Genomic DNA, 25047 nt, shown 5'->3' on the forward strand with positions numbered 1-25047 from the left:
AGACCACAAGGACCTGTTAACAGTAACCTGGGTCCTGAGCACCCTTTCCACCTGCACGGCCCCAGGGCATCAGCCAGCCCTCAATGAGGGCTGAGGAGGGGAAAAATCAGTCTGAAGACAAGAAAATCGGGAAGGAAGAGCCACCAGGAGCTAGCAGGCTTCCAGGCCCCGAGGGGAGGAGAGAACACCAGGTGAAGGGGTGGCCACAGCAGAACACACAGGAGGCTCAACCGTCACCACTGCATCCATCCCACGCCCTTTCACCGAATCACCTGTGGGCTCCCCAACCCAGTGAACTCAGCTCCGAGCTCTCCCGGCAGGTCCGGCCTGCAGAGGGCGGGGCAGCCCCTCCACGGAGCACGGGCTGATGTGGCTCTGGGGTTGCCCCCCCACCCCACCTCCTACCCTTTCCCCTGCTTCCCAAAGCCTGGGAGGTCTGAGGAGTCACTCCCGAGGCCTGGGGCTAAGACCCCACAGCGAGTCACCCGCCTCCCTCCTCCCCGACCCCGCCGGGAGCAGGGGTGGCCATCCCCACACCTCCCGAAGAGGCAGGTGGCAGAGGACAGCAGTGGAGGTGGGTACAGGTGACTTCAACACATCCGCAATTGCCAGTGCAGCAGGATGTCAAGCGTGAAATTAACTTTAACTCACGGGCCCCAGAGCGCAAACATAGAGAAATTAAAGTGACAGGGCAAGGTCCCTTGGGGAGGGGATAACCTTCCACCTGGCGGCAATTACAGCAGCCGGAGAGAGGCTGGGAGGCCCGGCTGGGGTGAGCTGGTGAAGCCCTGCACCCTGTGAAGCAGCCCCAGCCTGATCTTACTGTCCTTATCAAGCTGTCTTTCTATCACAGGCGTATTCATTTATTGCCTGTCGGCACCACCAGAATGGCAGGCCTCACCCACTGCTGTCTCCCCAGGGCCCAAACAGCGGCTGGCACAGAGCAGGTGCTCATAAATATTTGAATATTTGAATGAATGACTGAGGGATAACTCTCGGTCTCTGTTGACAAAGTAAAAAGAACAAAAATCACAGAACACTTCCTACACGCCTGACACCGAGCTCAGCACTTCAGGGATAGTAATTCAATGAATCTTCAGCAACCCATTTCACAGATGCGGCAACCAAGGCACTGGTAGTAAGTGACTGGCCACACGAGCCAGGTGCTTGGGGCTCTCAACATGCCCCTAGCCCATCGGCTCCCAAAATTCCAATCAAATCACTTCTCAGCATAAACTTCATCGTTGGCCTCCCTTTGCACAGATAATAAAACCCAGCTCCTCACCAGCTCTGGGTGATCTGGCTAGCACCTTCCTCTCCCTCACCTACCCCCTCGGGACATACCTGCCTGCTCTGTCCAGCCCCAGGGCCTTTGCACTGCCTCTTCTACCTGCCTGGGGGGCCTACACTCCAGCTTCTGCACAGTCCCCGAATGTTCCCTCAACTGTTAGGTCCTGCCCTGATCTCCCTGGCTCAAGTCCCCCCCCTTACTTTCTCTCCCATCACCCTGTTTGCCATCTTCACAGCATTTTTTTAAAGTAAATGACTGCACTGACTTAATGATGACCACACTGAAATTAAAATTACAGAAGTGATTATGATTTCAGAGGCAAACTATGAAAAAAAATTAAAGTTCTAAGAAGAAATCAGTTCAAATAACTTGCTTACAGATACATTTTTCTAACATAAAGCTGACCACTTATAACAGGAAAAATCTTAAAATTATTTACCTCTGTGTTTCAAACTTAAACATCTGTTCATCAGTGACTTAGATTTGGAACAAATTTCACTAGGCGGTTACTTACATAGCCAAAATGTACTCTAGTAGACCAGAGCCATCCCCTGATGAAGATTATGGGATATAAAAATAGGGCATTGGTTCAATAAGCTTATAGTTGTATTCTACTTAGAGATGTAGCAGTATCTTGTTTGCTAGTATTATTTGTATGGATACCTTTTTCCTTTGTTGTTTGGATTCTATAGCTGTTTTTATAACCTGAAATCATCCACATTATTCAGCTTAAAATATTACTCATTTTCAGTTTAGTGAAAAAACTTACGTAAAAGTTTCAGTGTAATAATATTGCTATCAAAATTGTTATGCTGAAAGGAAAAATAAAACTAGGTATATCAAAGCATAAAGAGCTTAAGATAGCTATGTGACCACAGTATTTTTTATTAGCTGATGTTTTCTTATTCACTTATTAACTCACTTGCTTTCTGTCTCCCCTGCTAGATAAAACTTAATGAAAGTATGGGTAACTTTGTCTTGTTCACAGCTGAATCCCCAGGTCCCTAGAACAGGGCCTGGCACATAGTAAGTGTAATAAATGTGTATTGAACAAATGAATGTTCCCAGCAGGTTTGCCCAGATGAGAACACCTCACCCCCATCCCGTAAACCAGCTGTGACAGGCCCGAAAGGCCCCCTTGTCCTCACCCAACATCCATCTGGGCCTCCCCCATCCCCAGCAGTTGTCCCCACGGTGAGGCAGGTCCCAAGAAGCTTATAAAGGACTAAGGTGGCCTGATTGGAAAATAAACCATGTAAAGTTGAGAGGGATTTGGTACCTGAGCAGCGAACACACTCTAAGGCCAGACAAAAGCACAGGCCACATCGGACACAGAAAGCCTGGCACTACACCAGGGCTCCCAGTACAGGACACTCCGCAGCCCCTGCCAGCCACAGGCTGAGTGACGGCCGGCAATACAGGTGAAGAAGCATCCTCGGCAGGTGCTCTCGAGCCCAAATGGGCCAAGGACCTTGCTGGCAACACGGGATTTTCTAGGTTGCTCCATCAGCGACTCGGGGGTGGGTGGCCGTGTTGGTCACCAGAGCCTAGACTAGTCACTCGAGTCCGGAAACTACAACAGAAGGGACCTCCGCAACAACTAGTCCAGCGCCAGCGGAGCTTGAAAACCATCGGGAGGTTTGCATGCCTCCAGGGATGGGGAGCCCACTGTTGCGCGTACACCCTGCAATTCCACCCCAAGGAAGCTCAGACAGTCACACCAAACTGGACTGCCCACTGGGCCAGCTAAGCACCGCCCTCCTGAGGTCACACAAAAATGAACCTGGAACAGTTCGATGACCGTGATCCCAAAGGGTCTGCCTCTAAGCTAACGGTCCCGGAGTGCTAGCCGCCACATGTCCCTCCAGGGGCAAGACCCCTTTTAGCTTTTGGGCTCCTGGATCACAACATGGGGTAGTATCCCCTCCTCAGCCACAGCATCCGCTATGCTCCCACTAATGCATCCCAAGAAAAACGCCAGCCCCCTGCCGGCAGCCACACCTCCAATACCCGGCTCCCAGCTTGAACACATGAAGTCACTGGTCTCCAGCACAGTCCGGCTGTCCCTGCTCTGCCAGCTCGGCCCACACCAACTGTGGGGGGCACTTCACTGGTATGTTTTCGCTTCTAGCATCCATCTGGGAAAAGGCCCCGTCACTGGGATACGTCATATCGGCCACTCCAAAGCCTCTGGGTCTGGATTAGTGCTCCCAGCTGCTCCACACTGGGCTGTGCCACAGATGGACACCCTGTGCAGACCACAGGACAGTCCCGAACATGCTTACATCAGAGGCCAAACCATGGGCCCCTGCTTGCTCCACGGCCGCCCCCGTCACCTTGAGCTCGCTCTCCTCCGCCCGGCAACTTCCTCCTGCTCAAACAGCCCCCCTCCTCTGTCTCTCCAGTGCTGTGCATGCAGCTCGCCCACCCTCCCCGACCCAAGGTCTGTTTCCCAAAGCTTCACGGGGCCACCCCCTCTGCCCCTCCCCTGGCCTCGCAGGCCTCTCCATCCTAGGCCCAGAACTCTTGCCCAGACTGCGCCCTTCCATCCCCTCCTCCAGCACCTGGCCCTGGCTGGGAGCCCGCTGGGAACTGAGAACCCACATCCCACCCTAGGCCCCCCACCCCGCTGTACATCTGCACGGCTGCCCACAGGTACTCACATTTTGATGTTCTCATGATACTGCCTGGTGTCGGAGGGCTGGTTGTACAATGGCTGCAAGGAAAGAGACAGGGAGGTGCGTCGGAGCCGGGCCTGGGCTGTGGGCAGCCGGTGCGAGCTGGGCCGGCTACCACCCCACTGCAGAGCCCTGGGGCCCCTCAGCCGCAGCGCCCCAGGCCCTGGCACCAGGGAGCCGTCCACTGGTGTGAGAACCAGCTGCCGGCAGGCATGAAACGGAACACGGGGACCCAGCCCTCAGCCCCGGCCAGGAACAGGCTGTAACGCTCTGGGCACAGCTGTGGGTACCATGAGCCCTCACCGCAGTGGCTGCCATGGCTGCCCTGCAGGGCACGGGGCAGGGCTGGCCTGAGCGCCCAGGGACAAGCACACACATCACGGGGAAGCTGAGATCAGCAATGGTCTTGAACGGGGAAGACTGCCAAAGCACCGTGAGATGCCCCGTCACCACCGCTGACCGGCAGAAAACAAAACAGCCAAATAGTGCCAGGGGTTGGTGAAGACGTGAGGAGACTGGAAGGCGTGCACATGGCCGATAGAAACGTACGCAGGTACACGTGCCCCGGAGATGTGAAAGGATGAAGACGGGTGTGCCCTACGACCCCCTTCCCCTCCCGCGGAAGCCCTGGAAGCGGTCGGGCACTGTGTCCCGCCAGGAGATGGACGCCGGAACGCCCGGACCGCATTGTTCATAACAGCAACGCATCAGAAGCAAGTTAAGTGTCCACCTTCAGAAAGAGGAAGAAATAAGTCAGGACGTGTTTACACCTCGAAGACTACACAGCAGTGAGAAATGAATGAACTGGGCCCACATACAGCAACAAATCTGCAGATGAGAAGGAGGAAGTTGCTGCAGTGTCTGCGATGGGGCAAGAGCTGAGCTCAATGTCGTGTTATCTCCCGGCTGGATGGCAGCGCTGCAGTTAGGGGCTAACCCCGGGGTTCGCATCGCGGCTCTGCCACTTTCCAGCTGTGTGTCTCTGGGTGAGCTACTTAAGCCATCTGTGCCCCAGGTTTTCATCTGTAAATGGGGTTAAACTCAGAGAGTTGTTGTGAAGATCAAAGGAGGTAATGCGTGCAAAGCCCTCAGCCCAGCGCCTGGCAGACTGAGAGCTCCAAGAAGTATCAGGGTCATTATCACCATCAGGGTGCAGTGACTGCATTCACGGAAGCAATTTTTCCTGCCCTGCTCCCCCGTACCCCCTCACGCCCTTGCTTTGGCCAATGGGACAGATGCAAACTTCATGAAAGCAGACGAGGCCTTTCTGCTCTTTCTTCCTCTCTTGTTCGCCTGCCCCCACCAGCCCCCGTCAAGAGACCAAGTGTAGCCTGGCAGAGAGCTGCATGGAGGACAGCAGCACCATCCCAGCCAAAACCGCAAGCTGCCAGCTGACCTCCCAGCTGCCCACGGATGTGAGTGAGCTGAGCCCAGTCGAGAGAAATTGCTCAGCTGACTTCTACACTCGTGGGAAACAGCAAAAGGTTGTTGTTTCAAGCCACTGTATTTGGGGCTGGTTTGTTACACAGCAGTCGCTGACTGATACAATTACCATCCCCATTTTACAGGTGAGAAAATCTAGTCCCTGAGAGGTTAAAACATTTGCCTCTGGCTGGTAAGAGATGAGCTGGTACTAGCGTCCCGCCTCTCAGCTCCAGCCCTGGAGGAAGGGGTTTGCCCTTTCTCTGCTTGCTCCCTTCTCTGCGTGTCCCCCTCTTTATGTCTCTGTGTGTCTCTTTTTGTGTTGCCCTCTCTTCCCTTCCCTCTCCCTTCCTTCCCTCTCTCTGTCTCACACACCCACACAGGTAGCAGGAGCCTCCCAGACAGCCATGGATGACTGTGGTACAAAAACCAGGTACAGAGTGTGACAGGTCAGGCCGGGCAGGTGAAGATGGAGACGTGCTGTCCTGAAGCCTCAGGGCAGGGCCCCGGGGTGAGGGAAGAGGGCACGTCAGGCCCCACCCTTGAACCTCTCCCTGAGCATGGACCTGAATACACCTCCTGACATCATTCCAGCCGATGGGGACCACCCACAAGCAGCATGGCCACAGGTCCAACCTGCCGTGTCCCCAGGGACAGGCCTCCTGCCCTCTGTGGACAGGGCGGGGTCCTCAAGGAGGGGCCTCTGCTGTCCTGGGAATCGCAGGCAGCCTTGGCTGAGGACAGTGGCACCTCTCTCCCGGTGTCCCCCAGGTTCCCTCCATGACAATTCACCATTACTCAGGCAACTGCAGGCCCCAAGTCCAGCTACTCCCCCTGGGATGGAGATGTCGCCCCATGGCTAGCACAGGCCATGTCCCCCCACACTGGGTCAGCTGCCCTTCCAAGGTGCTTGGCTCAAGATGGGGAGGTTTCCCCACCCCCACTCTGGGTGTCTGAACAGGAAGGCAACAGGAGAGACCACCGTCAGACTCACTGCAAAACTTCCCAACCAGAGAGGGGCAAGACATTACTGCACATCGTGGCGAGCCCACATCTCAGGACAGCAAGGAGCCCTACAAAGGTGCCTGTGCTGAATTCCAGGGCATCAAATGCCCGTGTTTAACCCCAGGTGACTCTGCGTCCGGTCCTTTACGTTCCTCACAAGCCAATAAAACACAGGCCGGGAGGGAATGAGTATGGCTTAAAGGCTCAGTTTCCAGGAACAGATGGGCCCCAACTTCACTAGCTGTGTGACCCTGGATACATGCCTTCAACACTCCAGGACTCGGTTTTCTCATATGGAAAATGGGTGTAGAGCAAATAGGACCTACCTCACTGGGCTTTCGAGTAGCCCAGGAAATGTCAGACTTGGTGACTCAACTGCTTTTTTTTTGCTTTTAAAGATGGCAAAGTCTCCACGGTCTAAGGAGGCCAGGAGAGGCTGAAGGACCACATAGAGAGACCCCGGGTGCCAGTGATGGGCGGGGGGTAGGGGGGGGGGCGGCCTGTTTCTACAAAATGGGATGGGCCAGAAAAGGGGAGACTGGCTCCTGGGAGGCCAGCGGGGTCCCAGCCCACCTCTGACCCGCCAAACTCACAGGGGAAGGAATCACTTTCACCCTCCAGCCCTGCTGGGTAAGAAGAGGACACAGCACCCTGCCCCTCCAGGTGGCCTTCAGCAAAAGGCCAGGAAGAAGTCAGAGAACACTGTGGGGTGCGCTGCCTCTGACCAGAGGGGCTGTCCCCCAAGGAGGCACTCGCTGGGCATTCTTTGAGGTACACTGAGACCTGGGCGGGAAGGGAAGGCTCTGGGCCCAGGGCAGCCTCGGCTGGCTGGCTGTTGCCATGGTGACGGGCTGCCGCCTTGGAAGATGTGTGAGTGGGTCGGGGGTGAGGAAGGATCTTGACACCTCCTTGGCTGGTGCACCTCTGAGGGGAGGGCAGGGCCAGAGGGGGTCCCCCCTAACGCCCCTCCTCGCCACCTGCAGGCGGCGGGATGCACGAGGCCAGGCAAGGCCTCCTTCTGTCCCAGGAGGCATGTCCCCAGTTAGCGGCCACGCGGCCACCTTGGCCTTCACACCCACATCAGCTTTCTCTGCCACCTCCCAGGTTGCCAGCCCCCGCCAAGGGGACACGAGACCTAAGAGGGAAAGTCCCTGCCACGGAGCCCAGAGGAGCGAGGCTGGGGGGCCTAGGGTACCAGCAGGAAGGCCCACCCCCTCCATGCCTCCATTTCCTCCTCTAGAAATGGGGGCGCAGCCAAATAATCGGAGGGAGAAAGAGAGCACAAAGGGGAGGATGTGCCAGACTGCAGGGCCCCAGACAGAAATGACTAAGAGAGAGGAGCTGGGTCTCGGGGAGAAGGAAGGAGGGTCCCCTGCAGACCTGACGGCAGGCAGCCGGCGGGGGCGCCGAGAAGCAGCAGGTGGCCGAGCTGCTAGAAACGGAGTGTCTGCGCTGGCCCTGAGCCCTCTGGTGACACCGCGTTCTTAAAATAACACCTCTGAACAGGAAGGAAACCAGTACTCAAAGCGGCAGGGCGAGGAGGCGGGGCGATGGGGCTGCCCACACCCTCGCCCCCGCTGCCCGCTCTGGGCCAGGCCTGGTCCCCAGGGCGCAGGGATGGAGGGCCGAGCCGCGCAGAGCCCTGCCTGGAGCCGTCCGCACTGTTCATCGTCTTCCTCTCCCGCGCGGGTTTCTCCTGGGCCCAGGCCTCCCCACCAGGGAGGTCACGGAGCACTCGTCACTGTCTTCCTCGGCTGACTGTTCCCTGGGCTGCAGGTGCGAGAGACCTCCAGGGAGCTGGATTCCCCGGGGTGCAGCCCAGTGACCCGAGAGCCGGGGTGAGCGGCACCAGGCCCTTCCTCCTGGCCTGAGCTCGGACTCCTGGGTGGCACGAAGCAGGCCCTGCTGAGGGGGCACCTCAGAGCTGCCTCTGCTTGGAGGATGCCGCAGGTCACTCGGGCCTTGTGGTAACCAAGAGAGAGGGCAGACCGGTGCAGAAGCGGTCAGCCACAACCCCGTGGGCTCAGCACACCTCCCCGCTTCATCGCGTGCTGTGTGACCCTGGGCCAGGCCCTGCCCTCTCTGAGGCTCACCTAGAAAATGGATGGTGACGCTTCCACGAAGCCTGACACACAGCAGGTGCCCTGTCGATGTGAGGCCCCTCTCCAGCCCCACTGAAGGCCACCAAGCCAAGAGCCTACCGACTTCCAGAGCGCTCCGGTGACAGGCACACAGCCCCACCAGACCTCGCCTCCTGTGCCACCAGCCTCGGGGAAGCCTCTACTTGGAGACCACCAGGCAGAGGACAGCCTCCTCACCCCCGGAGACCCAGGAAAGAACCACTGAAATTGTGAGCCCAGCAGACGCCCTGCTGCTCTCAGCGGCTCCCTTCACACTCCAACCCCCTACTCAGGAGCCTCCAGGACTCATTAGGTCAGGAAAGGGGAGAGGGCGAGCCTCCAGGTCTGGAAACGGTCGGGTGAGGCCTCTAGGCCTGCCAGCCCCGTTGGCAAGAAAGGGAAACCGAGGTGAGCAACAGCTTACTGGTGGGAATGGAAAATAGTGGAGCGGCTCTGGAAAACCGTCTGGCAATTAATTCCTCAAGAGACTAAACACAGAATTAACACGATCCAGCAGGTCCAGGCCGAGGTATCTACCCAAGAGAAAGGGAAACACATCCACATGGAAACCTGTACATTAATGTTCACAGCCACTTCCTTTATAATGTCCGAGAGCTAAACCAACCTAACGCCCACCAGTGAATAAACGCATAAACTAAATGTGGTCCATCCATACAGTGGAGTACAATTCAGCCATAAAAAGGAATGAAACACCAACACAGGCTGCCTCATGGATGAACCTTAAGAACAGGATGCTGAGTGAGAGGAACCAGACTCCAAAGGCCACGTACTGTAGGATTCCTCCAATACGAAATGTCCAGAATAGGCAAACCCACAGAGACAGAAGCAGATTAGTGCTTGGTTGGGAGGGAGGGGAAGAGGAAGGGGGGGAGGTGGGAGGTGGGGGGGATGGGAGATAAGGAGGTGATAGTTCAGGGAACAAAGTTCTTTTTGAGATGGTAAAATGTTCTCACATCGATTGTGGAGATGGCTGTGCACATCTGTGAATATACGAAAAACCACTAACTTGTACTCTTTAAATGGGTGAATTGTACGGCATGTGGATTACATCTCAATAAAGCTACTTAAATTTTTTTTAAAAGAGGCTGCTAGAGACATCCCAGAAAGCATGCCCAAAGGGAAGCAAGGCCGCAGGCTGGGAGCCTGTCACCCATCCCAGGAGAGGCACTGGGCCCTGCCCCTGAGCCGTAGGAGCCCCCCACTCCCTGTCTGGCTCTGCCCCGAGAGGACCTGGGGGCAGTAGGAGGCCAGCGGCTCACAGGTCCTCGGTGGCCTAAGCAGACGGACCCCAGGCTGAGGAGCAGCTGTCACTGCAGAAAAAACTCCGGAGCAAACAACTCTTCCCTCCTAAGGGTCCACGACACTCAGGGCTCACCACAGGCCAAGTGCTGCATCAGTGAGCCTTTTCCCCGCACCAATTCATCGTTCCCTCATCAAGATCCTCGGCTTCCCCCCATTTCACAGATGAGAAAACCGAGTCCCTTTCCCAAGGCCACCCGGCAAACACACGGTGAAGCCAAGTTTAAAATTAGGCTCCAAATGCGTCAGATTTTTTTCCACGCCACCGCCTGCACACGCACGGGGATCCCTCGCATCCATCCTATGTGCGTGTCCCCACGCGCTGCCCCCGTGGCTCTGCACCCACCCGCTCAGTGGGACAGTGACGGTCCCAGGCAGGTGGGCACTCCGGCCATTTCTCCCAGGACTCCAAGGCCACCAGCCGGGAGTTTCGGTGCTCCCTTGTTTCCTATCTCTGGTGACACATAGGGTGACGGGTGCCTGAGAGAGAAAAGGCCTGAGTCTGCTTCCCAGCTCTGCTGCTGACATGGCATCTTTCCATCAGTAAAATGATACCGACAACAGTAATAATAACAACAACAGCAAGAACTGACGCTCAGCACTTACTCTCCATCAGGCTTTACAAAACTTAGTATGGTTAATCTTCACTACAACCCAGTGGGATGTGTGTTATTATTAGTCCCAGTTTACAGATGAGGAAACTGAGGCACAGAGAGGCTAAGACACCTGCTATTAAGTAGCAGATCTGAGAGCTGAACTCAGAGGATCGGGCCCGGAGTATGGGCTTTCCACGATAAGGCCAAATGGGTTGGACCCCAGCTGGTGAATCTTGCAGCCCGACTGGCTGGGCTTGGGAGCATAGCTGGAGTGCCGACGCGCCCCTCCTCACCCCCAGTGCGGCCTGCCCGTCGCTACCTGCCCGTCCCTCTCATCCGAAGGGTGGATCTCCTGCTCCCTTCCGAGGACAGGGCAGGGCTTGGCAACAGATGACTTCTCCTTCCCTTCACCACCCCCCCGCCACCCTGCCCACCCTCTCCCAGAGCGCCCCACCCTGTTCCCCAGCTCACCAGCTCCACCTGGGGCCCCAGGCCTTCCAGAATCCGATGTGCAGCCTCGGCCTTCTTCTGCAGGGTGACGGAGAAGAGGAGGAATTAAAAAAAAAACACCAGCAGACACACACACACACACACACACACACACACAGCAGGCAGCTGCCCAGCCCAGCACGCCCATCCAGGCCCAGGGGCGGAGACGGGGCTGGAGAAGGGTCCCCCTACAAGCCCTCCCGGGGCTGGAGACAAACACAGCCGGCCTCAGCATCCCCACAGTGGCCCTGGCAAGCCCGCCAAGTTTCGGTTCGAACAAACGCACCCTGTTCTCTGGCGCTGGGCCCCTGAAGCCCCCAGCCTGACGCCCCCCAGGGCCCAGGGCGGGCACAGCTCCTGCAAGGCCCGAGATGCCTTCCTCTGCCTTGGAAGCCGGCTGGGTGTCTACAATTACCTCAGCAGTGAGGGGGGAGAAGGAGGGGGAGGGAGGACGAGATAGAGGCGCTGGGAGATACCCTTTCTAGGATTCTTGTATTTCACAATCATGTGACTATTTCTGAGCTGCCCTGGGGCCTCCCCGCCTCCCCACTCACAACCCGGACTTATTAGGAAAACAGGAACATATGGCAGAAAGGGCTTAGCGGCTGCGAACTCAACAGGCTGGACCCCCGGGGCCCCTGGCCGTGAAGGCGGACACTGTGTCTGGTCCAGGTCCCCAGGCAGGGACCACAGGGCCCGCTCGGCCGGGCCAGCCTGGGGACGGGGTGGGCAGAGAGCTGTGGAAGGTGATGACTTCAGGGTGGGTCTCTGTCAGATGGAAAGCGGGGTGCCCACGGCGCACACGTGGGAGACCTGAGCCCCTCCTGCGACCCAGGAAAGGCTGGGTGTTCCTGACTCAGCCAAACTCGGGAAGACCATTCAGGACTCAGCGTGGGCTGGCAGGACAAGCCAAGCAAGACACCAGCATCGGGTCGAAACCGTCTCCCAATGATCCCCAAATCCGGACCCACTAAACGGGGGTGACCCAGAGCCCTGCTCACAACAGAATTCGAGGCCCAGGCTTCGGGTGTCCTAGCAGGGAGGAGGGGTGCTGAGGGCCAGCCTCACCCCCTCCCCCAGCCCCCATGACAGAGGGTAGGTATGTAGGTGGGCTCAAGCTGGCACCTAGAACTAGCTCCGCCTAGAGCCCTGGGCCCAGCCCACCCAAGAACAAGCCATGATCTCGGCCCCCTTTGTGCAAAGCCAAAACCCTGAGAGCAGCTGCCTCAGAGTGTGGCTGGGGGCCGGATAATCAGGGGGCAAATTATTATTGTAATGATTGCCATTTTATTGAGAACCTACTATGAGCCAAGCACTGAGCACACGGCATGCATTATTAATATCTGAATCACACATAACACAAAGTCAGGCAGATATAAGGAGTATCCCCATTTTACAGCTGATGAAACTGAGGCACAGAAAGATGACGTAAGGAAAAGTCCTTTTTCTGATCTCCAAGCTCCAAGAGGGGAGAAAGATATGGGCTGGTCCCATCCAGGGCCTCCACTAGGCATGGGTCCAGCGTCTTCTATTGGGGGGGGGGGGGGGTGCGGAGTCGGGGAGGTTCCAGCCTGACCACCCCAGACCTGGCCACACCTCAAAGCCAGAAAGTGTCAGCCATGGGGTACCAAAGATTGAAGAATTCCCTAGCTGGACCAAGTGAAGGACTAGGTATAGGGTGAGGAGGGAACAGGGTAGCTTCCCAAACATTTGAGCACCCACTCTGTATTAAGCACCAGGGCATGAAAGAAAATGAATGATATCGGCCTCTGCCTACAATGAACCCAGTCTAGTGGGCAGTTGGTCATGAGCAGTAATGGGAGATTAATACGCTCGGGCAGGAAAAGTACGTGTGGTATACAGGGGAGGCATTAAGCAGGTCAGAGTCACTCTCTCCAGAAAGGTAACAGGAGGGATACACAGCTGGGTTTTGAGGGATGAATAGGAGTTTGTGTGCATTTATGAGGCTCTGTCAGGATCAGCAGCAACTGCCCATCTACATAAAGGAATGATGCCAAACACAGGAAGGGCAGGGCTGGAGCGACTGGGCCACTGGAAACTGCCGCATCACACGACTGGGCCTGGGTCTCAGATCTGGGACCCGTATAGGGCCTCTAGAAGCCTGTGTGTGTCGTATGAACCAGAGTGGATTCCATCTTCAACCACATCTTCACTGTCTCATGAACACAGGCACCTGGGGAGGGGGCTTCCTGTAGCCCCTGGAGAAGAGACCAGGGAGGAGCCCCTTCCTTACCTGCCAAAGCCACGGGGAGCCCAGGCGACCAGGTGCGCCCTGAGCACCAGCTCTCCTTCATACACCTGGTGTGAGAGTTCCTTTGCTCCCTAACAGACCCTCCCCCAGGCTCTGCTCTTAAGCCCTGAGCGGCCCTGGGGCCTTTTAAGACAACTCAGTTTCCAAAAAGCGGCACACCTGCGATTCACCCAGAAGAAACCTGCCACGGAACAGTCCTAAAGATGCCGCAACACTGGAACACGGGACAGCGGGGCAGCCAAGAGCAAGGCTACACGGCCAGCCAGGCTGGGCTCTGATCCACTTGCCAACTGCGTTGTCTTGGGCGAGTCCCTGCACCACCCCTGAGCCTCAGCTTCCTCATCTACGCAACGGGGATAACATCAGCACCGCCCCACGCAGCTGCTAAGAGAATTAAATGAGCTGACACAAGCACCGCGCGAAACTCAGGATCTGGCACACGGTGGGAGCTAGGTAAGGGCTGGCTGTTGTTATTATTGCTGTCAACAATAACGACGAGCCCACGGCCCACACCAGGTGACCCCCTACACGTGCCAGGGCTGGATCCTCCAGAAGCCCCATCTGTGTAGACTCCTGCAGGAACCCTCTGCGGAAGGTTCTAGCATCAGCCCCATTTACACACAAGGAAGCTGAGGCTGGGGTCACACAGCCGACCCGAAGTACGCAGCTCAAGTGGCAGCTAAAGGCTGGGACAGGCAGGCCCTGAACCGGCACCCCACCTCTTCACGTCTTCGTGGGGACACTTCTTCCACCTCGTGCTACCACACTCCCGCTCCCGGCTTCACGGGTCCAGCTTGTAGGGGTGTGGGGTGGGTACAAAGTCTGCTGTCAGCTCCCGGGGAGCTGGCGGGGATGTCCTGCCTACTGGGCCCCTCCCCCAGACGGGCAGTGCTTTCGAGAAACACACATCTGTCCAGCAGGGGCCCGTGTCTGGGAGTCCACCCTGCTCTAACCCTCGGCAAGTCGCTTCACCCGTCTGGACCTTAGTCTCCCCATCCGCACGACAGCCGCGTTCACCCCGGGTACCAAACTCTCAGGGCTTTTACAAGGAAGTTCTACGGGGAACAAAGTGTATGCTGTCACTTCTTTCTTAATGTCCCTCTTCAAATGGAGGGGAGGCCCCCCACCAACACCCCGGAATGGAGCACGGCCACAGATTCAGACCCACACTAGAAACTCCCTCCCACCGCTCGGCTGACGGCTTCTCGCCGCCACGAGAACCAAAGCCAAACTCTTCGCCAGGGCCCACCGGGTCTCCCACAGCGCCTAGCCTTTGGGAAGTCACTGCCTGAGGTCACCCTGCTCAGCTGCAGGGGACAAACCAGGAGCACAAGCCAACAGGAGGGGACAGTCTGCCCGCCCCTGGCTTCGACCCACTGCCAGGGCTCTTGCCTGACACTGGGGGTTCGGGCTGGCATCTCACTAGGGAGACGGCACTCCTGCTGGGGACCCCAGGGTCCAAGCGGCCTGGCCTCCTGGGGGCCAGAGCACCTGGGGCACGAAAGACCTTAGTCACCTGCGCAGACAGGTGCACGCAAGCCCCGCGGACCCACATGACCAAATCCTATGTCTACATCTATAAAAGCACAAACATATACACACGTGTGCCACACCAGGCGACTCACGGACACACGCCTTCACATACGCATGTGTACAGCATGCACAAATACACTTGTGTACCCAAGCGGACACATGCATGTGCACAAAGTATAAACACACAATCACACACGTGCCCCATGCAAGCCACTTTGCGTACACGTGCGCACAGCCACTCACGTGCCTCTACACATGCCACACAGCTAACAAGTGTACCCACAAACGCCCGGGCGTATCCATGCACACGTAACCACAGCTGTGCCCCACACATGCTGACCCAAACACACGTGTATCCACACGCACATATATATGTGCATGGATGCATATATGCATAGAAGTCACGGGCTCTACCCGTGCTGAGCTGCGCACACAATTTGCACACATATGAGCACAGCTTTCCACAGTTATACACGGACCCACACACATGCACACGTGTACCTCCCCAAACACACACACACACACACACACACACACACACGCACACAATCCCGGCTCCTCTTGGGCAGGGGGACCGGACCTCACCCTGACCAGCCCCCTGGCCGGCGCCCCACCCCTTGGAGCCCCCATTCTCGCTCCTCAGCTGCCTACTCCAGCCTGAGCTCCAGTCCTCACCCTCCTCTTCTGCAGAGTGAAGGCAGCACCCACCCACCCAGGAAGCCCGGGAGCCCAGCCTCTATCTCCCTCTAGGCCCCGCTGCCCACCCCTCCACGCCGCGTCCATCTGCCAAGCGCTACAGCGTTTCGGGGAGCAGTTACCCCCGAGGCTCGGCGTCCTCGTCTGTACCAGCAGCCGGAAGACCCCTTCCAGAGCCCTCCCGGGTGTGTGACGGAGACGACTGAGTGAGTGAGGCGGAACTCATGGACTCCTGTTCACAAGTCCGTTAGGACAACGCTCCCTGTGTGTGGAGGAATTTGGAGGAAGCCCTGGACGCCAGGAGCAGTTAGGATGGCCAGACGCAGAGGCAGAGGCAAGGGCGCGGCTCGGGACGGGGCCTGAGCCGCTGCTCTGAAAGCCCCGAATCACGCCTCAGGTGGGAAGGGCGTCTGAAGCTGGGCATCAGGGTGCCCGGACCCCCAAAATGCTCTACAAGATGCTTCACAGTCTTGGTTATTTGCCAAGAGAGTTATTCGTCTTTGTCCTGCTTAGGCATAAGCACACTGGATACAAAACTTCACTAGTAAGACGCTTAAAATCAAAGACAAAACAGGACCTGGGTCCTACTCTGATTTCCTTCTCACTCCTCAGCAATCAGAGGGCCTCCATGAGCTCTGCTTCCTCACCATCTCTGGGCAGGCCACAGTCCTCTCCACTGCAAATATCCTTCTGCCTTTTCCCAACAGAGCCCACTGTGCAGACCTAGCTCAGGTCTCCCCCAGGACGTCCACCTGGATTGCCCGCTGCCCTCAATTCCTAGAGTACCAGCGCTGTGCCGATCGCCCCTTAGTTACACGTCCTTCGCCAGTGCTGACGAGTGCTGCTTGTGTTTGTTTTACCCGAACTCCAAGTGTGAGGACCCACCAGACCTCCACCTCCCACCCCCGACACATTCCCTCTGAAGACCAATGGAGACCCCCTCCCCTCTGTGAGCCTTCGCCTGAGCTGTGACCCCCGCGCCGAATGCCCTCCTCGGGGCGACGGCCCACCCACTGCCTCCAAGAGGCCTTTCCCAGTCCTGGCCCTGCAGCGCCCGTTCCTGCCCCTCGGGGCCTAGAAGAACCCTGTCTCCAGTTCTGCCATCTGCGTGCACCTGCCCGGCCCCGCCCACACAGTCAGCCACTCCCCCACTCCCCACCCTGGGCGCGCTGATGCCTCGTCCTTGCGCCCCGAAGGGATAATGAGCAAGAGCCCAGTCTGCAGAACAGCCAGGCGGGCCCTGCCCGAAGGGAAGCTGCGTTTTCCAGCCGGTGGGGCATTTAGAGACAGACCCTTGTGTCCGCCTCTCAGAGGAGCCAGCAGGGAGGGGAGGAGGATTAAAATTTAATCCGATTAATTCCCCAAGGGGCAGTAAATCCTGGTTGCTCCTGCCCAAGGTATCTGAGGGGCCTCCTGCCCACTCGGCCGCCGGCCCCTGAGGCTCAGCCCAGGCAGGGGGACCCCCGCCAACCCTCACTGGGGGCAGAGGCCAGTCCCCACAGCCCCCAAACCGGAGGGCTCTTCCGGAGGAAGAGTCTCCCTACCCTCTGCCATTCATTCATTTGTTCAGCAGACATTTAGTAAGCACCTACTGTGTGCCAGGCACTGTTCTAGGTGCTAGAGATATAGCTGGGAGAGAAAGACAGAGATCCCTGTCCTCACAGAGCCTCTGTTCACAATAAACACAATAAACAAGAAAACGTGAATTATATCCAGTGGGAACAAGGGCAAAGGACAAAATTAAAGCCAGGTAGAGGAAGTGTTGACAGTTTTCAGGATTAAACAGAGGGTCAACATGGGCCTTGGCTGAAAAGGGGACATTTGAACAAACAGCTGAAAGAGTGACAAAGTGAGCCCAGTGGGAAAAAGGAGCTGAGGGCAGAGGGTGCAGCCAGTGCAAAGGCCCTGAGGCAGGAGCATGCCTGCATATCCAAGGAAGTACAAGGGTCAACGGGGCTGGGGCAAAGTAAGGCCGCAGATGAAAGGAAAGAAAGGGGGATCGGGACCATGAGGGGCAAATTCCTCAGGTCCTCGGTGCGCCTGCATGTGGTGGCTTGAGTGTGATTATGTCCCCCCATCAGAAAGCCAACGTGAGTGGGCTGGGGCCGAGGTCACCACTGCGCCCCCTGGAACAGTGGCAGGCCCAGAGCAGATGTTCAGTTACGTGGCTGCTGAATGAATGAATGGACAGGATAAGTGTGATGTGCCCGGCGCACCTGAACTTCCCAGGCAGAGGCCTGCTCTCAGAATCCCAGGAACCAGCGTTGGAGTCCTAGCCCGCCACTCACTAGCTGAAAGGCCGCGGGGAAATTACCCAGGGCTTCTATTTCCTCATCTGAAAATACGGAGTAGGGGTGCTGAGGGAAGGCCAGGGACTCCCACTTACTGTCAGAACCCCGTCAGAATGAAACTAGCATAAATGGGCACAAAGCCCCCAGCCTGAGACGCTGGGGGAGACAGAGGACAATGCCTGTGCTCTGGGACCCCAACTTGGTAAGCACCAGCCCAGGGTCGGGGGCACAGGCTGCATAGGCCCGGCCAGCCTCCGCTCCACTGCCTCTGACCTCCTCTTGGGAGAAGCCCCCTCCTCTGTCTAGTCCCTGGGGCAGGGTGGGGATGGGGTTGACTCCACCCCCAGACTCCAGAGGTTGGCCTAAGACCCAGCCTTGACCAATCAGCCTACTCAAATCCACTGGCCTCCACTGGCTGAGAAGTGAGCTTGTGACTCCAGCCAGCCAATGAGAGCCAACCCTGGGACTGTTGCTGAGACATCTGGGAAGAGTTTCCCACCTGGCCTGGGAGGGGTCAGTGGGCCTAGAGCTGCGGGCAGTCATTTCTCCATGTCCTGGGAAACCCCGCCTGGGAATGACACTGGCACAGAGAAAGCAGAGGTGGGGACAGAGCGCTCCCAAACATCTTCGTCTGAGCACCTGAGTCCACACATCCTTGAAGTAAACTAACACCAACTTTCATCACGAGACTCAATAACCCCTCTTCAGCCTCAACCAGTCTGAGCTGAGTTTTTGCCTCTTGTACCCAAGAATCTTGACTTCCTGGACCCTTTCAGTCACCGTCTCAGCCACATCAACTCTGTGGCCTCAAGAATGTGGCCAGGGGGACTTCCTTGGTGGCGCAGTGGATAAGAGTCTGCCTGCCAACGCAGGGGACACGGGTTTGAGCCCTGGTCCGGGAAGATCCCACATGCCGCAGAGCAACTAAGCCCGTGCACCACAACTACTGAGCCCGTGCCCTAGAGCTCGTGAGCCACAACTACTGAGCCCACGTGCCACAACTACTGAGCCTGAGCTCTAGAGCTCATGAGCCACAACTACTGAGCCAGCGTGTCACAGCTACTGAAGCTCGTGCGCCTAGAGCCCGTGCTCCGCAACAAAGAGAAGCCACTGCAATGAGAAGCCCGCGCACCACAATGAAGAGTAGCCACAGTTCACCGCAACTACAGAAAGCCTGCGTGCAGCAACGAAGACCAACGCAGCCAAAAATGAAATAAATAAATTTATTTTAAAAAAAGAAAAAAAAAAAGGACTGTGGCCAGGACCCGGGACGATGGAAGGCCTGGAAGTGAAATAAGCCACCCAGCTCGTGAGGGCCCAGGCTGGCCTGGAATCCAGGCCCACCCGCCACCCTCCCTCACACAGAGCTGCAGAAAATCAGGGCAGGAGGAAGCGGGGATTCTGGCAGGGAGACCACCCAGGGTAAGATCTGGGAAGGGGTGTCTTAACTGCTGTTGGGGGAGGGGGAGTGCTGAGGCCAAGGAGCCAAAGACCAATCAGATCTGTAGCTACAGCTCTTTGGGGAGAACCTGGTGAGACCCGGAGGGGACCCCCCCCAAATTACTGCTTAGGCAAACCCCCAGGGAAGTGGGGACGAGTGGCTGGGATGGAACGTGGAGCAAATTTCCCACAGGGGGCACCAAAGGCCTGTGCCTTCGAGTCTGTCTGGCTGGGGAGGGCTGAGGGCTCCAGCCTGCTAGAGTCTGCCGGCCCCCAAAAGACTGAGCCCCCAAAAAGGGCCAAGGGCACTGTGGTGACATCCTGGGCAAAGCCATCAACTTGCCACCACAGCTGCTGGAGGGAACTGTGCCTGCTCTCCCACCCAAGGATCAGGGAGGGCAGGCAGAGGGGCTGCCTGGAGTGACAGATCCAGGAGCTCTGCCTTTGTCCCCTCTACCACAGGCTCCTGGAGCCAACTCAACCCTGGCTCCAATCCCCAGGCTCAAAGCTCACTTGCTGTGCAATCTCAGGTAGGTCACCTTCCCTCTCTGAGCCATGGCTTCTTTATGAGTGAAATGGAGAGAATAATAGTACCTATCTTATACGGGTCTGGACAGGAATAAATGAAATCATGCAAAATATAAACAATAACAAGAAGAAAAGAATAACAAAGACTACAATAATGACAACAGTTAATAGCGCCAGCTAGCACCTACATGGTGCCAGGCATTGTTCTAAGGGCACTACGTAATGAACTCATTTAATCCCCACACCATGGTATAACGTAGGTGCTATAATTATCATCATTTTACTGGTGAGGAACATGAGTTGCAGGGAGACTTAATTAATTTGCCCAAGGTCACAGAGCCAGGAAGTGGTAGAGATGGGATTTGAACCCAGGACATCTGGCTAAAGCACATGTGGCCCCTTAGTTCTCCTATCATTGTGATTGTTATTAGTGTTACTTGGGGTAGGGAGCCAGGGCATGGAAGGATGACCAGCCCTGCAAGGCCCAGCACACAGTTCCCAAGCCTCCAGCAGGTTCAGTCTCATCCTGCATCTGTTGCAGCTTCAAGAGGTGGAGGCATAGCCAAACCAGTTGATCCAATAGCTTCCTGACTGGAGCTATAGCCCTAGGCACCAATCACATGTTCCCAGGCTCTAGAGCAGCTCAAGCCTTGGGGTTCAGCCCCTGGGAGACACTCTGCTCTGGGTACCCTGAGCCCCTCCCCCTCCAGACACCCAGCAGCTGCCCTCCACAGATCTCTATGAGCCCCCACCGTCTGCTACAGACCCTGCGTTCAACCATCCAACAGCCCTTTCCAGGGCTAAATGTAAGCAGAGGCCAGTGCTGATGAATCAGGCCCTCGGATCTGATGGCCCACAGGTTCAAATCCCAGGTCCACTGCTTCCCAGCTGTGTGACTTTGGACAAGTCACCTAACCTCTCTGGGCCTCAATTTCTCCCTGTGTTAAATGGAAACAATCACCATACCTACCCTCTGAGGACTGCTATGTAAAAAACCTGGCCCATCGCCTGGAAGAGCTGTTCAACTAATGTTTGCTGTTGTGATGAATAATATTACTATTGTTTTCTGCATTACAGGAATTTCTTCTGCGTGAGTACCTAAGTGATTGCCGTCCCCCCCGCCCCCATGCTGATCAACTGGCCGCTGAAGCTCTCCTATGACCTAATGCCTGCATTTTCATTTGCATCCCACAGGCCAGCCACGGTCCACACCAGTCCGCATGTCTGAGCAGAACAAACCACAGCCACACCAAGATGGGTCTCCACTGGCCACCCTTTCTCCCTCCTACACACAAACCCAGGTTTCCGGGGTGGGGGGGGGTCATACAGGTTCCCATTTCACAGATGGGAACACCAAGGCCCCGGGAGAGAGCCAGGCCCTTCACAGCGACACCTGCATCCCACCTGGTGGCCGGCACAGGGCGAGCAGGAGAAGGTGGTGTAGGGGCTCTGCGGGGCAGGTCAGGGCGTACCCGGTTCTCGTCGTAGATGATCTGCACCAGGCTGCGATGCTTCGACTCGATGGGTGGTGGCGACACGGGCTTCTCGGGCTCCGGTGGCTTGGCGGCCTCCTCCTCCAGCTGTTGCTGTGGGGAGCGAGCGGGGAGAGTGGAGCGGTGAGCACGCCAGCAGGCGGAAGGAGAGGCAGCGCCCCCTGCCCCTGGGCGGGAGGGCGGCACCCCTGCGCAGCAGGGCTGCTGGCCCCACACAGGAAGTCAGGCTGCTAACCATTTCCCCTGAGTCACCCGCAGGGACTCCGAGCCCCGGAGAGGCCCCAGCTCCCAAAGGGGAGGGCCCAACCAGCGCCAACGCCGGGCTCTGCAGCCAGCCTTCCTGGGTTCAAGTCCAACCTTGGTGATTTATCAGCTAGGTGAGCATCGCAAAGCAGCTTAACTCCGCTGTGCCTCAGTTTCCTCATCTGTAAAGTGGGGCCCGTGGCTGTGCCTCCCTGATGAGTTAATGTAGGCACCGTGCAGACTGGGGGCTCGCTGAAGGCCAGCCGTTATCCATTATCTTCACCATCAGTACCGTCATCCTCAGGAGAGGCTATGGAGACTCTGGACCCAAACTGTCCAGACCGGAACACTATTTCTACTACTTACTTGCTATGTAACCTTGGGAGGTGGCTACACTCCTGAGCCTCACTTTCCTCATCTGGAAAGTGGGGGTAATTAAAGTTTCTATCCTAGAGAGTTGATATGAGGATTAAACGAGCTGATGCACGCAAAGCACTCAGCACCTAAAAAGCAGCTTCTCATCGTCATTGTCATCTGCCCTGTGGTCTTCATACTGGACCCTCCTCCTCCAAACACCGTAAAGGACTTCCCTTCATGCTGCTGTCTGCTTTATACCAAAAAGGCAAAGCCAAGACCAGAGAGCTTAAGACACTGGCCCAAGGTCACACAGGAGGCCAGTGCCAAGGTGTACAATCTGACAGGGCACCTTGAGTGAGATGAGAACATTGTTCTTTGCTCATAAGGCTCCCACATCCTGCCCATGACCGTGGAGCAAACCATTATGAACTCAAAAACACGGCCAAGAGGAGAGCAACGCAGAAAGAGCCAGAAAATCCAGTTTTGGCTTCTGCTGGCACAAAGGCCTGGAGGGTTGAGCCGAGCTGCCTCAGTCCCACAGTGACCCCTGTTGGTAGCTTTCAGAAGGGCAGCCAGCACCTGCCAAAACACTGAAATCCCTCCAAACAGTGCAAAACAAACTAAGCCAAGAAATGGAAGGAATACATAGCCAGAAAGGAGATTCTCGCCAGTCAGTGAAGGTGGCCCTCCCTGAGGCACCAAACGTTAAACACAGAGTTACCATGGGACCCAGCAATTCCATCCCTAGGTACAGACCCAAAGAACTGAAAACAGGTGCTCAAAAACATGAACACAAAAGTTCACAGCATGGTTCACGATAGTCAAAAGGTGGAGGTAGGGACTTCCCTGGTGGTGCAGTGGATAAGACTGCGCTCCCAATGCAGGGGGCCCAGGTTCCATTCCTGGTCAGGGAACTAGATCCCACATGCATGCCACAACTAAGAGTTTCCATGCCACAACTAAGGAGTCCTGGAGCTGCAACTAAGACCAGGCTCAACCAAATAAATTAAATAAATAAATAAATATATTAAAAAAAAAAAAAAAAAAAAAGGTGGAGGTAACCCAAACGTCCATCAACTGACGCATGGATAAACAAATGTGGTCCATCCACCCATACAGTGGAATATTACTTGGCAATAAAAGGAATGAAGCACTGGCACAGGCTGCAACATGGACGAACCTTGAAAACATGATGCTGAGTGAAAGATGCCAGACACAAAATGCCACACAGTGTTTGATCCCATTTATAGAAAATGTCCAGACAAATCCATAGAGACAGAAAGCAGATTAGTGGCTGGTGGGGAAGGGAAAATGGAAGTGACTGCGAATGTGTACGGGGTCTCCTTTTGGGGTCATGAAAATGTCTTGGAACTAGAACTAGATAGAATGGGTGGTTGCACAACGCTGTGAATGTACTAAATGCTGCTGGGCTGTTCACCTTAAAATGAGTCATTCTATGTTTTGTGAATTTTAGTTAAAAAAGAAAAATGCCAAAGTGGAATTAAAAACCAAAAATCTATCGAGGGCTGCCCTGAGCCACGTGGCTTCTGGCTGCAGTCACAAACGTGTGCACATGGCCTGTGGCTTCAGCCTGGCCCCAAAGCCAGGCCCAGGGGGACTAAAGGTCCCAGCACTCCCCTGGCCTTGGCAACGCCTGCCTGACTCCAACCGGGGCCCGGCCTCCCTGCACGCTGAGCTGCCATCCTGGAAACCCACCTACCACCCCCAGCTGGCCGAGCCTCACTGACCAATCCAGCTTCTGGACCATCCTCAGGTCCCCCCAGGCGAACGTCAGCCCCGAGGCCTCTTGGAATCAATGCTCCCCTCCCACTGCACATCTTTCAAATTCCACTCACATAGCCCTGAACTGGCTTCCGGGAAGCATCTCTCACCAGCCTTCCCTCTACTGCCCATGGTGGCCAGAGTGGGTCCTTGATCCTCCATGGAACCCATACATCCTTACCTGGAGGGGATCGGTGTGACCCTGCTTCCCCCAGGGTCAACACATGTGTCACACTATCTCAATCCACAGTTTTTAAGGAGCACCTACTACGTGCTGGCCTCGCTAGGAGCACAGCAGGGAACAGGAGACGAGAACTCTGCTTTTACACCGTTGTTGTGAGACGACCACAATGTCACAAAGCAAGATATGTATCAGTTCGAATGGTGACACCATCAAGCAGGGTAACGGGCTAGAGCAGGGGTGGCAAACTTTTTCTGTAAAGGACCAGGGAGTAAATAACTTAGGCTTTGTTGGCCACACAGTCTCTGTCGTGACCACCCAGCTCTGTGGCTGTATCATAAACGCAGCCACAGATGATGTGTAAACAAATGGACGTGGCTGTGTGCCAATAAAACTTTATTTACAAAAACAGGCATCGAGCTGGATCTGGCTGGATTTGCGGACCCCCAGGGTAGAGGATGGCTGGGCATGAGGACTCCTGTAAAGGCTAGGGCGCGTCCCTCTGTAGGGGGACATCTGAGCAGACACCTGAAGGCGCCACAGAGGGAAGCAGGAGAAGACCTGGGAAAAGGCAGATTATCAACTAACTTTCTGTCAATTAATATGAAAAATAAAATTATAAACTTAATATTATTAATCTTTACGTTAACTTGTCTTTGGTTTCGACAGTGATGACACCACCACATGACCCTGTTCCCTCCTCACAACCTTATGAGGTGGTGTCATATCTGTGCCCATCTTACAGATAAGAAACCGAGGCTCAGAGAGGTGAATGTTCCAAGGCAGAGTTAGGAGGCCCAGCTCATACAGATTCCAGAGCTAGGGTCAGAGTCACGTGATATTTCCCCCCCACATTATGGATGAGGAAAGTGAGGCACCAGAGAAGTAACTGCCCACCCCACGTGTCTGGACAGCCTGGCTGTAAGTGCTGACCTCCCACCCATCGTTCCTGTGCCGTCCAGTACAGTAGCCACATGTGGCCATTCAAGTGCAAATGTCATTTCAATTCAAATTAAACTATATTAAAAATTCAGTTCCTCAGCTGCACTAGGCACATTTCAAGGGCTCAACAGTCACATATGGGTAGTGGCTACCATTGTGGACAGTGCAGATCTAGAACATTTCCGTCACTGCAGAAAGCTCCCTCGGACAGCACCACACAAAACAGCTCTCTTGTCCAATAAACGTAAAGGGCATAAAAATGAGCCAGTACATGGGCAGTGCTCAGCACACGTTCACAACTGCTATAACTACTAGTGTTGTTATCGTCTCAGCGGCAGCTGCTGCTGAATCGGGAGCTGAGAGCCGGC

At 56.0% G+C, this 25047-nt stretch overlaps 1 protein-coding gene across 26 annotated transcripts in view; it reads right to left on the minus strand.

Moving 5' to 3' along the window:
• The window catches only part of NCOR2 (nuclear receptor corepressor 2), a 222354-nt gene that overhangs the window by 109814 nt on the left and 87493 nt on the right, over positions 1-25047 (minus strand). For 25 of the 26 annotated variants that reach the window (XM_082418153.1, XM_082418146.1, XM_082418152.1 and 22 more), the window contains 3 exons: positions 21154-21267; positions 10904-10960; positions 3955-4007 (listed from right to left, as the gene is read on the minus strand). In XM_082418153.1, coding sequence (XP_082274279.1) covers positions 3955-4007; positions 10904-10960; positions 21154-21267 — 224 coding nt within the window. The remainder of the gene's footprint in view (positions 1-3954; positions 4008-10903; positions 10961-21153; positions 21268-25047) is intronic. The other variant, XM_082418134.1, reaches the window with a different exon arrangement.

Source organism: Balaenoptera physalus (assembly GCF_965194825.1).
Source record: "Balaenoptera physalus genome assembly, chromosome: 12".
Taxonomy (NCBI): Eukaryota; Metazoa; Chordata; class Mammalia; order Artiodactyla; family Balaenopteridae; genus Balaenoptera; species Balaenoptera physalus.